General features: G+C 42.6%; 1 protein-coding gene across 1 annotated transcript in view; it reads left to right on the top strand.

The window, feature by feature from the left end:
- The first annotated feature begins 257 nt into the window (after positions 1–257).
- arrdc1a (arrestin domain containing 1a) overlaps positions 258–16,452 on the top strand; it is a 46,439-nt gene continuing 30,244 nt past the window's right edge. The window contains exon 1 of the mRNA XM_060907399.1: positions 258–434. Within this exon, the coding sequence (XP_060763382.1) occupies positions 317–434 (118 nt within the window). The 5' untranslated portion in view covers positions 258–316. The remainder of the gene's footprint in view (positions 435–16,452) is intronic.

Raw genomic sequence — 16,452 nt, 5'->3', positions numbered from 1 at the left:
AATAACTTTGTTATTTTCATAAATAAAGATTTTTTCCAATTTGTCTTAGAACTTTTTGACTTCTCCTGGTATCCACTAAAGCTCTAACCCACTGAACTCTAACACAGTGTCATTGCGCAGCTCTTGTTCGGTTTTCGCCTCCAAGCTCATCTCAAGTCCATTCAGTCTTGAGCGCTTCTTATGGAGTACGAGCTGTCCAGGTGATACTTGTCACGCCCTTCCGGCGTGACGTCACAGCGCGCAGGTGGAGAGTTCCTTCCTGAGGCGGATCAGTTTCGTGCAGCCACCCGAGCGCGGTGGTGGGAAGGAAAACAAGATGGGGAAGCTTCAGGAATTTCACATCACTCTAAACGACAATAAAGTGGTTTATAGTCCTGGAGAGTCCATTTCCGGGACGGTGAAAATCTCCACTGCTCAGCCCATCCAGTGTAAAGGTAAAACTTCTTATTTCTAACCCCTTTTTTTTTTTAAATTCTATTTCTGAGCCATGCATATGGGTGGCATTGTGTTTACACCACAAACCATGTCATAATATCATAGTTTGCTGTCTGAGCTACATTTCTGCTTGTTAAAGACACACATCTTGAAGGTTATGAGCTGTTCTTTATTCCTCCATGGTAAAAGTTTAGGAAAATGTTTGTTTATAAACTGCATAATAAACCTGTTGTGGCCTGTATTGGGCCTGAAAAAGCCCATAAGGCAAAACACACAAACAAAAGGGCTATTCATTTCTGTTTATCCAGAGTACTATCACATCGCCTTGTTATTAAAAATGAGTTCAGGCAGCCTTAATAGCATTAAATTTTTAATGTAATTTTAATATGAGTCTGAATAGTCTTTCACAAGTCTCATAGTGTCACTGATGAAAACAGAAGTGTTGTTATGAAACCTTAGGGTTGCCTGTAGACTTTGTTTTTAATTGCCTACTGTGACTGTGGTTAGTTTGTAAAACTTCAATCTGGTTGATGTTGTTGTGTTTGTCAGTTGCGATGTTGCTTTCATTGTTTTTTTCCAGGTGGCTCATACGTATTCAGGAACCTGTCTGGACGGTTAATCATTCACACTGTGGCATAAACTGGCCTGATGGTCCGCTTTTAAAGCCTCTCGAATGTTGTTGGGAGCTGTGAAGCGCAGATCATATCAGTTCGTAGACGTTATGATGAATCATGACATTGTCAGTTTTGTCCTCGGAGTGGTTTTAAAACACAAAGGAAACACGACTTTTGTTTGCAGTCATGCATTGTACCACCCCGCCACTCTTTAAAAAAAAAAAAAAGACGAGAAGAAAACACACACCACACACTTGTTTTTTTTGGGGGGGGGGAGGTATCACATTTAAACACAAACTTGTATTATTCCCTCATGAGCTGTTGATCATCGATTTATTTGGAATGCTTTACAAAGCTGTCTTGTTTATATTTGCCTTGTATATCATATGGCAGATATATTTTTTGTGTGTGTGTGTTTAGCCCCGCCTGCTTTGTTTTGATTGAAATGGTCATTATAACATTGAAATAGAACACAACGCCATGTCCACATCTTCCATGTTATTCTATTCAGCAGCACTCAGGATCTCAACCCTGACACCTTCAACAACACCAACCCATTTTTGTGTGTGTGTCTCGTCTGCCTAGCAGTTTTGCGAGACATAGCAGTCACTTTTCCGGATGTCCGTCTATTTGTAAAAACGTTGACGTTTTCAAATATCTCCAAAAGTAAACATGATCCTGTGCCCATGCTGCACATGCATATTCACCATGAGGAGGGCTTCGGGTGGCACGGTGGTGTAGTGGTTAGCACGGTCGCCTCACAGCAAGAAGGTTCTGGGTTCAAACCCAGCAGCCGGCGAGGGCCTTTCTGTGCGGAGTTTGCATGTTCTTCCCGTGTCTGCGTGGGTTTCCTCCAGGTGCTCCGGTTTCCCCCGCAGTCCAAAGACATGCGGTTAGGTTAATATGGGACGGCCTTGGGCTGAGGTGCCCTTGAGCGAGGTACCTAACTCCCAACTGCTCCCCGGGCGCTGTTAGCATGGCTGCCCACTGCTCTGGGTATGTGTGTGTGCTCATTGCTCACGTGTGTGTTCACTGCTTCAGATGGGTTAAATGCAGAGAGGAAGTTTCACAAGTGTGTGATGAATAAAGTTGTGCTTTCTTTTGTTTCTACTCCGGGGTGAATTTTTAAATTTTGACCTATGATGGTACATTTTACAAAAAACTTTGACATTTTCATATATTTCAACAAGTAATCAACTGTATGTAATGAAGACCATATTTTAACATCCACCCTAAAGAGGCCTTCTCCTCCAGGGTTTTTTTTTTTAATGTGAACTTTGGTCTTTTGTCTTAATGCAGTGTGAACCGTGAGTTGGCCTAGTGGTTAGCGTGTCTGCCTCTTGATCGGGAGATCGTGAGTTCTACTCACGGTCAGGTCATACCATCATAAAAATGGTACCTACTGCCGTCTGGCAAGGCACGCTGCAATACAGATGCGAGTGGGGAGTCAAACTCTCGCAGTTACCAGAGGACTAGCCTCCCACTGTAACCCTAGCTATGTAATAGGTGAGAGGCCGAGGGCTACGGAAATGGAGATCGGCGCCACCCTATGTGCCACATGGCATGGGAAGGGACTTTGACTTAATGCAGTGTGAAATTATTCCTGCATCTGAAATCGCTCCTGACTCACTATATAGTGGGGACACCATTTTGCAGTGCTGTCCGAAACCTTAGTGAGGATTATTTATACCCTATATAGTGCACTCAAAGTATCCCACAATGCATCACAAAAAGTAATGTACAACGATGATCACTAACCAAAGCAATATATCCTATCATGCATTGCAGTTGTGCTGAAAGAAATCATATTAAAAGTCTCAAATTTGATTCAATAAAAGGCAGTGGCAAAGAAGAAAGTATTCAGCCTTGATTTAAAACAACTGAAAGATGCAGGTACTTTGTATTTATTAATGTAGGAAATGCGCTCAGTATAATATGGGTTTATTATTTTGAAAAGCCGCCAACCGACTGATCTGCACGCTTTAAATGATGTAAATATCAGCGCGACGGACTAGTGTCCGAAAACTTTTTTTTTTTCATTTTACCAATGAGCTCACTATATAGTCCTCTCTATATAGTAATTCCCTATATAGGGAGTAGTGAGCGATTTCGGACACAGGGTATATTTGCTTGCTTCTGAGCAGGTGAGACTTTGCTGTGCTTTAGATTAGATTAGGTAGATTAGATAAAACTTTATTGATCCCTTTGGGCAGGTTCCCTCAGGGAAATTTAAGGGTGTATTCAGACCAGGATAGTTCGATAGTTCACTTGCTTTGGTCCGAACCAAATGTTGTTGTTGTTTTTTTTCATTTTGGTGCGGTTCGCTTTCACACTGTACATTTTAGTAAACGGACCAAAATCTGTCAACAAAGCCACGCGCCCTGAGGTCGTTCAGCTATTGGTCAGAGACGACACGCACACAAAGCGTTAAGTTCAAAAGTAGTCATGGAGGCTTTCCGTGCTGTTATTCTTTTTAATGTCATCAAAGCTATATGTTTTTTCCAGTTTTTACTGTTTTCACAATTGTGCGATTACTATGATGTTGTACAAGTAATTTATCAACGACGACGACAAAGGGCAAGGCGGCTACGGAGGATAGCGCTGATGAGCGCACATCATGTTGTGACAGTTCTGGCTCTTCACGCAATAGATGAATTTCTTTTTTGCGTCGCTAGTACCGCCACTTTTTGAAAGAATGTCCCTGATTTTAATGTAGGTCTGACGGAGTTTCTTCACTTTTAGCCGACATTGTTCTGGGGAGAGCGTGAACCCCTTCTTCACTTTCTCACTGAATACAGCAAACACGTTGGCATTTTTGTGTGTTCTCTCCAAATAGACTGGTACCAAAATCCGGAATTGTGACACCCAAAGGCATTTTTGAGACAAAGTCGGCAAACAGTCTTATTTTGTCAATTTGGGTGTGCCGAATTCAAATCTGCAATATGCCGAGCTCTATCTGACCTCTGTTGACCTCTAGAGGTCATTGAACTTTGGGCCTGTAAACGTCTCAGCTGAACCCAGTTTCTCAGCTTTCTAAGGAATGAAATGTACTAAAATGATTTAATGAAGTTAGCAAATGGCCTTGTTTGTTAAATGTTTGGGTGCTGAATTCATTTTTCATTTGTAAAACGACATATGACCTCTGATAACCTCAAGGTCATTAAACTTGGCCTATAGGCCTATGCATTTAACGGCATTTTTAAACTGACTTTACTCCCCCAAAAAGAATATGAACAGACAAAAAACAAATAGAAAGGAACAAATTTTGTCTCAAAAATGCCTTTAACTCCTTAAATAAGCACTTTTTTGAATTTTGGTACCAGTCTAAAAAGCTCAGATATGTGGACATCTGCCCATATATCCACAAGGGTACGCGTTTCTTCCTCGGCCCACGTTTGCCCCCTACTCATTTTTTGTACTCTGTAGTCTAGCCTACCACTGGTCTGAATGACTGAATGACTGTTGTAAGGTTCCCTTGACAACCGAAACAGTGTTTGCACTTTGCGGTGGAGTGTCAAGACTCCGTTTCCCATAATGCTCGACAAACGACGGAAGCTCCCGAGGTACAAAAAAGCAAAACTGTCGGATTAGGTCCGGTCTGCTTTCACACCTCCAAAAGATCCGCACCAGGGTTCCTTTGGTCCGGACCGAGTCCGACCTTGCAGCTCGGTCTCGGTCCACTTGTTTGGTCCGGACCAGAGTTCGGTGGTTTGTATTCAGACCAACCCAAAAGGTCCGGACCAAGGGAAATTTGGTTCGTTTGGTCCGGACCAAACAACGTAGGTGTGAATACGCCATAAGATTCCAGCAGCATCATTACAGATAAACAGAGAAAAGAAATGGAGGAAAACTTCTAGATAATTTATTTTAATTTAAGTATTTACATATACAAATATAAAGGAATAAGATATGGGGAAGGGGGGGAGAAGTGGGGTTAGGGTAAGTGTGTGTGTAAGCAGGAAAGATATTGCACATTATATTGCACATTGTCCGGTATTGCTTATTGTTAGGCTAGGCTACTGCTCTTTCTCGTCCTCTGTCCTCCTGTTTAGGGATCGACCAATATGTTTTTTTCAGGGCCGATACCGATTATTATGGAATTGGGATGCCGATAACCGATAAATGTAAACATTATAATTCACATGAAATTAAACATGGCACACACTGACACAGACCTTCATATCCATGAAATATATGTTTAATTGTAAAATTGAACATGAAATTTTGTGCAGGGAGATGCCAGCAGCATTTGTACAATAAAGTCAAACTTTAGTTAGAATAAAATGAGAAATAAAATAATAATAAAATAAATATTCACCAATAAAAAAATAAATCACTCCCTACTATATTACAGCTCACCATTTTCAGTGGAAAATAAATGAAAATACACTCTGGATTCTTTTACACTAAGAGCTAAGTAAGACTTACCAACTTCAAGTAGTTTTTAAATAACAAATCAAGTGTAGGGAGCTGCCTGCAGCATTTTTTAAAAAGTAAACTCAAACATAAAGTAGGCTATCACTCCCTATTATGTAACAACTTAACAAGTAACCATCTACATTCTAATGCTTTTAATGCCCAAGCCTAATATTCCCAATTTAGGAGGATTATATTGTAGTGAAGGAAGCATTACACGTAGTTTCAGCGAGACTAGTTGGTTGTAGGCTAATTCAAGTGCTTCCTTCCGTAAGCCAAGTTTGCCTGGCTCCACAGATGCAAATGGACAATTTTAACGAGTAGTAGATGAAGAATGTAAACATATAATGTTGTGCTTTTGTGACTTATTGCGGCAAAAGCAGCGTGTCTTTACCTTGAAGTGGGATCTGCTTCTGCCCGAGTGCCCGTACGGCCGCCTTGAAACAGTTCACGGCGTTTAGCTACGCGTGTTGATTGGCTGTATCCCTTGTGTCGCTTCTGCCCGAGTGCCCGTACAGCCGCCTTGAAACAGTTCACAGCGTTTAGCTACACGTGTCGATTGGCTATATCTCTTGTGCCAAACAAATCAGATGTTGTGGTGGGTGGGACTGTGTTCTTGAACTCAGAGAGGCGAGTGCAGGAAAGGACGTGCAGTGACAGTCGCGTTAGGAATGAAATGGCTGCAAAAAGGCATGTTATCGGCATATCGGTAGAAATTATGGCCGATACCGATAACCTTAAAAATGCAGAGTATCGGCCCGATATATCGGCCAGGCCAATTATCAGTCGACCCCTACTCCCTACTCCTGTTATCCCCCCCCCCCCCCCCCCCCCCCCCCCCCCCAGAGGAGTTGTACAGTCTGATGGTGTGAGGGACAAAGGAGTTTTTGAGTCTGTTTGTCCTGCACTTGGGATTCTGGCATTCTGTCACTGAACAGGCTCCTCTGGTTGCTGATGACGGTGTGCAGAGGGTGACTGGCATCGCCCATGATGTTCAATAGTTTGTCCATAGACCTCTTCTCTGCCAGCGTCACCAGAGAGTCCAGCTTCATGCCTGCCCGCTTGATCAGTTTGTCCAGCCTGGATGTGTCCTCCTTGGATGTGCTGCCCCCCCCCAAGCACACCACGGTGTAAAACAGAACACCGGCGACCACAGACTGATAGAACATCCACAGGAGTTTCCTGCAGATGTTAAAGGAACAGTCCACCGTACTTCCATAATGAAATATGCTCTTATCTGAATTGAGACGAGCTGCTCCGTACCTCTCCGAGCTTTGCGCGACCTCCCAGTCAGTCAGACACGCTGTCACTCCTGTTAGCAATGTAGCTAGGCTCAGCATGGCCAATGGTATTTTTTGGGGCTGTAGTTAGATGCGACCAAACTCTTCCGCGTTTTTCCTGTTTACATAGGTTTATGTGACCAGTGACATGAAACAAGTTCAGTTACACAAATTGAAACGTAGCGATTTTCTATGCTATGGAAAGTCCGCACTATAATGACAGGCGTACTAACACCTTCTGCGCGCTTCGACAGCGCATTGATACTGAGCTCCGTATCAATGCGCTGTCGAAGCGCGCAGAAGGTGTTAGTACGCCTGTCATTATAGTGCGGACTTTCCATAGCATAGAAAATCGCTACGTTTCAATTTGTGTAACTGAACTTGTTTCATGTCACTGGTCATATAAACCTATGTAAACAGGAAAAACGCAGAAGAGTTTGGTCGCATCTAACTACAGCCCCAAAAAATACCACTGGCCATGCTGAGCCTAGCTACATTGCTAACAGGAGTGACAGCGCGTCTGACTGACTGGGAGGTCGCGCAAAGCTCGGAGAGGTACGGAGCAGCTCATCTCAATTCAGATAAGAGCATATTTCATTATGGAAGTACGGTGGACTGTTCCTTTAAAGGACCACAGCCTCCTCAGGAAGTACAGCCTGCTCTGTCCCTTACTGTATAAGTGACTTGGTGTTACAAGTCCAGTCCAGCTTGCTGTCCAGCCACAGCCCGAGGTACTTGTAGGAATCCACAGCCTCCACCTCGACTCCCTCGATCAGAACTGGTCATGACCTTGGTCTGGACCTCCCAAAGTCAATGACCAGCTCCTTCGTCTTCGAGGTGTTGAGCTGCAGATGGTTCCTGTTGCACCACACAGCAAAGTCCCTCACCAGGCTCCTATACTCCTCCTCTCTGTCGTCACTGATACACCCAACGATGGCTGTGTCATCGGCAAACTTCTGAATGTGACACAGCTCCGAGTTGTAGCAGAAGTCTGCGGTGTACAAGGTGAAGAGAAGAGGGGCCAGCACCATGCCCTGGGGTGCTCCAGTGCTGCTAATTACAGTGTCAGACGTGATGTCCTTCAGCCTGACATACTGCAGCCTGTCAGTGAGGTAGCTGGAGATCTAGGTGACCAGACTAGTGCTTCTGGTATTTACTAGCACTGTAACGTTGTTGGCTTTAGGAAGTCTCACTCATGCCCGTTGACGCATCGTATCATTTCTTCAGATGTTGTCTGGTTCTAATTTGAGACCCTGTGATTGAGTTTTTAATTCAGGATTGCTTCATACCAGAGTGTTGTAAAAGTCTCCGTTCTATTTGGTCATATCGCGTGTCGAGGACTGATTTTCTCGAACAGCCATTGTGCCAATTCACAGGTCTACTCATTCTAATACGAAGAACATTGCAGCAACATACTGACGGTGTCAACACCGTATGTCACAGTCAGAGGGAAAGCTGCAAAGCTGTAGTTCCTCTGTAACATGACAAGCTGCATTATTATGTAAAGCACAGGAATGACTGTCTGTTTAAAGCTATTGTAACAGGAACTAACTTGTTTTGAATGCTCTACAACATTAAATCTAAATGGAAGAAAATGAAATGCAGTGGTGTGAGGAATAAAACACTGTGGGACATGCTGTTTATTGGAAAATCATCTTCAGCGTAGTAACAGTAACTCTGCTTTGTGTCAGGCCACATTACCCCACCTCGTCGTTGATTATTTTCTGATACAGCACACCCTATCGTGTGTTACTCCTTACTCCCCCCCCCCCCCCCCCCCCCCCCACACACACACACACCAAGAAAATGTTTTCTGCACAAAGGAGGTATTATGAATCAATAGAGGATTACTGATCAGTTATTACGGTTTGACCTGATGCCTAGGTTTTGTTCTTAATGTGCATATTACGGGTCAATTCAGGAGCAAGATCAGTGTAATTCTCCTATTTTATATTAAACTTTGGTCAAATATCTGTCGCATTTTGTGCAATTTTTTTTTTTTTACCTTGCGCAATACCAGAAAAATTCAGTTGAAATCAAGCCATTTGAGGCGAATTAGTCCGCCTCTGAAAAAACTCGGCATTTGGATTTCCCGGCAAACATCGATTTTCGTGACGTCACGTGCAGGACGCCTCCTTCTGAATCCTACGTCAGCGCTGGTTTGTTTATGAAAAAACGACCTGCTGGTTTTCTGCAAATGTCTTCAACGTTATCGCGTAATTATTAAAATGGTTAACAGATGTATCGTAGGAGGGTGTAGCAACACCATTAGTGTTGGGATTAGTACTCATCGTTTTCCAAAAGACCGGACAATGAGAGAGAAATGGGAGCGCTTCGTGCGAGGCACCCGGAAAAAAAACAAGGACCAAAGCAAAGCTGAGAAAAAGACCAAGAAAATCAGCAATTCACAAGTTGACTGTTGCCAGGGTAAGAAATAATTCTGACATCTCATTATATTCTTCATCCAAAGGTGAAGTAACATTGCGCTCAGGTGACACTTGCATATTTCAATGCTAAATCGCTAGCTGCTAAACTTGGTCTACACAGGCTGTGCACTGAAACCGTGCAAAGCTCACGCAGCCTGCTGGCGCTTCCGCAGGTGACGTCACGAATCTGGCTCCAGACTCTTGGGATTTTTCCAGACGCGTTTTATTTTTTTCTGCTGTAGACAGATGGCCTTGTGCAAAATTACCCTTCTGGATGAGTGTGTAAAGGGACATACTTTCATATAAAAAAAACAAAACGAAATTGGTCCAGGATATGCACTTTAAAGACAATGGGCAAGCACCAACAATATTTATTATTTATTTATTAAAAAAAATGGGGTAGTCACACTAGAGGCGGAATGAGCCGGAATGCCGTCGTAATGAAAATTCTTCGTATATGGGATATTCGGAGTACATTCTAAGTATTCGAGCTGCATTCTCTTTGAATTCTTAGACGTTTGAAACAGTGGCGTAGGCACATAAGGGCAACAGTGGGCCACTATGATTGACGGCTGGCCCACCCTATCGGAGGTGTCCAACTTGATTGACAGCTGGCTCGCCCACCATAGAGGAGGTGTTTTTAACGTGAAATTCAATGAACAGCAGGATAACAATAATGTAACACGAAACAAAACACTTTGAATTAAGTATAATGTTACAACTATTTACAGAAATTATATTTTTGTCAGTGTTTTTTCTCTATAATCATTTTGATTGGCTAATGCCCGCGTTTTTGATAAGCGGCAAGAAGCAAACATCCGTTGCTATGCCAAAAAACGGAAGTCATCGCTGACCTAGAATGCTAGTTTAGCTGCGCTAACTTAAACAGAAAATGTCTAAACAGACATCGCTGTCCTCTTTCTTTAATAAGCCAAAAAGATCGAAATCAGAAGAAACAGATGTGGACAATGATGATAATGCCGTCCCGGTATCAAGTTCGACCTCCGCCACCACACCAGATGCAACCCGCTCCACTCTCCCCATGACTAGCCCTCCTTCTGCCTCTCAGCCCAGCAGCCCCCCTGCAGACCTGTCCGCTCTCCTGGAACCGGCTACCCAGCCCGATCTGAAAGAATTCCCACGGACCGTGATAAACGGAAAGGCCAGGTCGTTTTCGGCGAAATGGTACAAAGAATTTCGTTTTCTAGAGTACAGTATTTCAAAAGATGCGATATTTTTTGGTTTTTTTTGTTTTTTTTTTTAAAGTAAGCAAAATAGGGGGGTGAAAGGGTAGGGTTGTCAACTGTCCCTTACAATACGGAATCGTCCTGTATTTCAAAACAAAAGATCTGACCTGCTCTGAGCTGAAACTTGACACAATTCTTAATCTTGCCATTAATCAGAGGGCTGTGAATCAGATGGGATTTGCTAATATATTCACCCTAAAATTGGTTAGAATGCAGGAAATTGCATCTAAGAAATAAAATTTTTTCTGGGGGAGGACCCCCAGACCCCCCGCTTACAATGGGGTCCACTCTATTTCATAGAAGTCCACAGTATTACAAATTTCTGCCTACACCCCTGGTTCGAAACACATTCGGCAGCTATTCCAGGAGCGTTCTGCCTGCATTCGAGGTGAATTCATACAGCATTCGAGGCACCTTCCGACCAGACTTGGGTTCGTATTCGGGCAGCAATCGAACCGCACTCGTACGGCATTCGAAGTGTATTCTTTATATGCTTACTGCATTCTAACAGCATTCTAGGTATTCCTACTGTGTTCCAATTGCATTTGAAAGCTAATACATCCGGAATGTGCAAGAATCATTCAAGGCGGGTTTGAAGCGCGTTCTAAGTATTCGAACGGCATTCTTACAAAGCTGTAACAATGTTGGTCAGTTTGAAATTCCCGCACGAATGTGGCACGAATTTTGAAAAGGTTTTCATTCCACTGGTTCTGCTTGATTCCTGCTAATTCCGAATAAGTGTGACGGGGCCTTAATATTTAAAACTAGTTATAGTTAAAAGTCACGACTTGCTCCATTATGATGGCATTCTTTGCTACTAAACCACAAATGCTTGTTTTTCTGCCGATTCTATATGCTCAAATTGGTTATCGCGAGCTTTTAAAATGTTAAATCGCAAGCAGGAAAAATCAATATTGCACAAGGTTACTACTACCAGTGAAAAGTGACGACACTCCTGCTCACAGAAACGGTGTTAATTTGTACTATATTCATCTGTGTTAGAATAATAATGAAGACGTGAATGCTAGGGCAGGGCAATATGACAGAAATATCTTCATTCTTAAAGCCATTTATACAATACATATTATATGATCTATAGCACATTATACACACAGGACCCTTTTTTTTTTCGATGGAATAAAAACATGTTCTATTCCCTTCTAGCAGATTTCCATCATTTGGTTTGATGGGATCCAATATTGTTAGCATATCGCTTATCCTATGTGTATTACGTCACTCTCTACCCAATGGAGAATGAGTGTTGAATATGGTTTATGATCTTGCACGGTTGTCAAAACATGGCGTCACACGTCGGAGACATAAAATGTCTGCGTAAGCGAGCGACTGTGACAATTTGTAAAGAAGCATGGACTAGGGCTGTGCGATGTCCCCTTAATTGGCATCGACGATGTTTACAGTGCAAACATCGTGATGGACGATCATATCGTGGGAGGGGGGGGATACTCATCCGAGGCTTTGGCACGTAAAGAAAAAAAAATTCCATTGTGCTGAGAATTGTGATACTATATCCCATAGCCTACTATCTCTTTAAATTTAGGCTACCTAATTTTCTATGTTTGATCTTCACGCCACAAAATATGAGTTGATGGAAGAGATGGTGACAGAGATCGTTCCGTCGCTGTCAGGTGCTACAACACCCGGTCCGTCACATGATGAAGGGGAGGAACCAGGTGACTGCACCGCGGCAGTGCCTAAGAAAAAGAGAGGGTCTTTGGGCAGCCTTCTTGGGAAGAGAGCAGCAGCCAGAGCATCCACGCTTACTGATGAAGAAGAGTCTGAGGCAGAAATGACCATGTACCTGCAGGAAATTGTCATTGATGGGGGGGGAGGATCCACTGATGTGGTGGAAAAGGAACGAGAAAATACTTCCATTAATGGCAAGATTAGCACGTGAAGATTTGTGCATATGCGCCACCAGTACTCCATCAGACCGAGTGTTCAGCACCGCGAGTAGTATAGTTACCCCAATCCGCAGCTCATTAAAACCAGACAAAGTAAACATGCTAGTATTTTTGGCCAGAAACCTCGACATTTAAACATGGTGACCATTGCCTGCACTGTTAAATTGCTTCGGACTGCCTGCATTTTCTTGATTTTGATTTTTATTATTACTATTATTGTTGTTTATTTACTTGTTCTTGTATTAACGCAGGCGCTCTCGTTTTGTTTTTTTTTAATCGCTGTTCTTTGCTAACTGAGTCGACTTCATGAATATTTGCTAGCTTTAATTTCACTGTAAAAAGTTAATGCCCAGCTACGTTAAACTTTGTGCGCATTTCGTGCTGCGCACGTTCCGGTTCTCTTCATCTTGATCGTTCATCTTTAAATAAATATATGTTTACAAAATCATGTTAATGACCATTTATTTTGTAGCATTTTTACAATAAAAAGTTAATGCCTAAGCCTGGTTAATGCCTAATGCCTAAATTAAGGTGGGGTTTACATTAGACCGTATCAGCGGATCATCAGATTAACGTTTTTAAAAACGATTAGCGTGCACACAGCAACGCCAATACACAGATACGCTAATCACATGACTAATTGGACGGCACGTAAGTTGAAATGTGTAAATGTGTAAATTTCTCCTCAGTGGCTCGGCTCCGCAGGCATTCTGCGCTCCAAATCACTCCGCCCTGAACAGCGAGTGCCCTCTGGAGGGTGCGCACTCCGGCCCTGCACAGCTCACAGAGCACGCGAGTGAAGCTCACGAGCAGTGATTCGGGACTGAGCCGCTGTGTGTGTGATCCCAGTGCATATCGGGCATGCGCAAGTCACTTACCACTTGCAAGTGGAAGGATGGCAAGCCTAAAGACAATCGTAACTACAAAATGGGCAGTATTTGCATCAGTATTTGCAGTATTTTCATACTTTTTAATGAAAGCTGATACAAGGCGGAAGTCTGCGCCGTTTTTCAGCAGTCGCGTCACATGACCAACGCCAGCGAATCAGGAAGGTGGATGTCACAGTGACATTGTCCAATGATGACGTCAGCTAGAGCTCAGCACAGCGTATCCACGTATCCTCAATGTTTACACAGCACCGGACCAGACACGAACTGGGTTGAATACGTGGGCCCTGGCGGATTCCCGTTTCCCGGCGTTTCCTGGCGGTTTAATGTGAACGGACAGTGCATCTGCGAAGAAAACGAGACAGATACGGTCTAATGTAAACTTGGCCTAAATTGTGTAGGCTACCGAAGCGCATGCTTGTGCGTTCCTGTTAGACTTGATTTGTTGTTCAGCCTACTGTATCTTTTCACGAATACCGGTTCACAGAATCACCTTCATTCTTCCATTTGGTTTGACATTATGGCTTAGAGTGGACCATTTTGTGTCTGAAAGTAGGCCTATTTACCAGATTAAAGTTATTTGACTTCTGCCGAAGTCTGCGCTTCACTGCCGTTTGATAAGGTGCAATATTTCCCGACTGTTAATAGTGGCTATTTGTTTGAACAACATGACAAATTTTACATTAAAAGTATAGTGTAGGCTAAAAAATGAAGTCAAAATTTATTATTAGTAGCATACTGTATTTGTGTAACCACATGTTATGTTCATTAGCACGTCCCTGCACCATAGCCTACGTGAACAAGCGGTAATAGGATATTACTTTATAATGATTTATATAATTATGTATTTATATATAATTGTTATATAAAATATTTATATATTAAACAAAACTAACTAACTAAACTAACAAAAAACTAACTTTTTAGGTAAAATAGGCCCAGATGATATATGCATGTTTATGACAGGAGGGGGCGTGGTATCACGATGGTGGCTCTCCATCGTGATGGATGACCACCATCGTCGATGGACGATGGCATCGTCTATTGGCACAGCCCTAGCATGGACGCCAGGTTTGCTTTGTTAAATACGGAAGATTTTGAGAGAATTTTGAAAGAGAAAGACGCGTTGAACACCCAAAAGGAATGTGTATGTATAATAATGTTGGTTTTTTTGTGTGGTATATCAGATATATTTCATTCAGCTACTTGTCTTTGATTTGTTCTGCGTCATGCCAGTTGAATGAAACATATCTGATGTACCACTCAACGCCAGCCAGTATTATTTAAATATATAACTAACAAACTGCCAGCAAAACAGGTAGTGTTACATTATTTAAAAATGCTGATAAATATTTTCAAGGAAAGCTCTAGGGTGGGGTGTTTTTTAAACCTGGGCTCTATTTTCGGTCCAGGTTTTTACTAGTGACAAAACCAATTGAAATCAGTCCAGTATTGAGTTAGAACGCTATAACTGACGAGCGCAAAACGGCTATACAGCTGTTGCAATCTTACGGGGCGAACATCTGTGTCAAAGTAATGCAATTGTTTTCACCACTGACGGGTTCATAACGTTATTGCAAGCGTCTGACAACATGGAAAGGATCCCTACAGAGATCCACTTCAGTTTGTTTACCTCAATATCTGTAAAGAAACTGCAGACAATGATGCTCGTTATTTTGCGTTTCTCTTTTTCCGGTCTCTGATGCAGCACTCGTTCAGTGCCTGTCGTCGATTATGACACGAGCTGTTTTGTGATGTTTACAAAAGGAGAAGGCATGCAGAATTTGTGAAGTCTCTTTCCAAAGTAAAGCTTGAATAGTTAACCGATGAGAATATGAATTGAGGCATTTGAATCCGATCCTACATCAGAGACCGGAAAGAGAGAAACAGTCATTATCTACAGTTGTTGAGGTAAACAGACACGGGCGTGTCTCTGTAGGGATCCTTTCCATGTTGTCGGACGCTTAGAATAACATTATTAAACTGTCAGTGGTGAAAACAAGCCCTTTCCTTTGATGCTGATGTTCGCCCCATAGGATTACAATGTATAGTTGTTTTGCTTTTGCCACTTCCAGCGTTTTAACTCGTTACTGGACTGATTTCAATCGATTTTGTCTCTAGTAATAATTTTTTTTAAACATCTTGTTCTATCCATCCATTATCTGTAGCCGCTTATCCTGTTCTACAGGGTCGCAGGCAAGTTGGAGCCTATCCCAGCTGACTATGGGCGAGAGGCGGGGTAAACCCTGGACAAGTCGTCAGGTCATCACAGGGCTGACACATAGAGACACACAACCATTCACATTCGCACCTACGGTCAATTTAGAGCCACCAATTAGCCTAACCTGCATGTCTTTGGACTGTGGGGGAAACCGGAGCACCCGGAGGAAACCCACACAGACACGGGGAGAACATGCAAACTCCACACAGAAAGGCCCTTACCGGCTGCTGGGCTCGAACCCAGAACCTTCTTGCTGTGAGGTGACAGTGCTAACCACTACACCACCGTGCCACTCTGTATTGTTTTAATAAGTGAAAATATGGAATGTGAAAAGGGATAAAACATTGGTGTGAAAAAAATAGCAATTTTAAAGATTAAATCAAACTTTAAAAGTTTGTAATTCTTACAAATGTAATAAAGATATTCTTGATGTCAGAAAAGTATATTGTGGTGTAATTTCTCACAATTTCAATACTATCACCATCACCCAGCCCTAATACACACGATGAAATGTGTATAAAATTCTGCAATGACAGAAGATTTTAATTTTGTTTACACAAAACAATACTCTACACGTTTGGTGAAATTATATTCCCGTTTTATCTGTCTGTGCAGGCTGACCCCAGCCTGAGAAAACGAGCAAGTGAGCGACACACAATGTTACTGTTGTTGCACCTGTCGCTTAACCCATATTTGGCTAAAGTGCTGTGGAATAAATGGCATCTCTATTGTTGTGTGGAAATAAAGGATCAGTATGCTTTATAGACGTACATGAAGGAAATGTGTTCGGGCCGCCCTTTAGATCCTGATGGTCACGTGACCATCTGGTTCAGTGTTATCTGTTACGGAAAGTTGAAGCGAAACCAACTTGGGCCTTTGTTAAGCGGGAGCAGAACTGGTTTGTTGACATTCTGACTCTGACTGACAGAACAAATGAGAATTGAAATAGCTCAGGCTATTAAAGGAACAGGTCTGGTTATGGTTCCTGTTATGGTCTGGTTACT

This window comes from Neoarius graeffei, chromosome 24, assembly GCF_027579695.1.
Source record: "Neoarius graeffei isolate fNeoGra1 chromosome 24, fNeoGra1.pri, whole genome shotgun sequence".
Classification (NCBI taxonomy): domain Eukaryota; kingdom Metazoa; phylum Chordata; class Actinopteri; order Siluriformes; family Ariidae; genus Neoarius; species Neoarius graeffei.
This window is presented reverse-complemented; position numbering and strand designations above follow the sequence as displayed.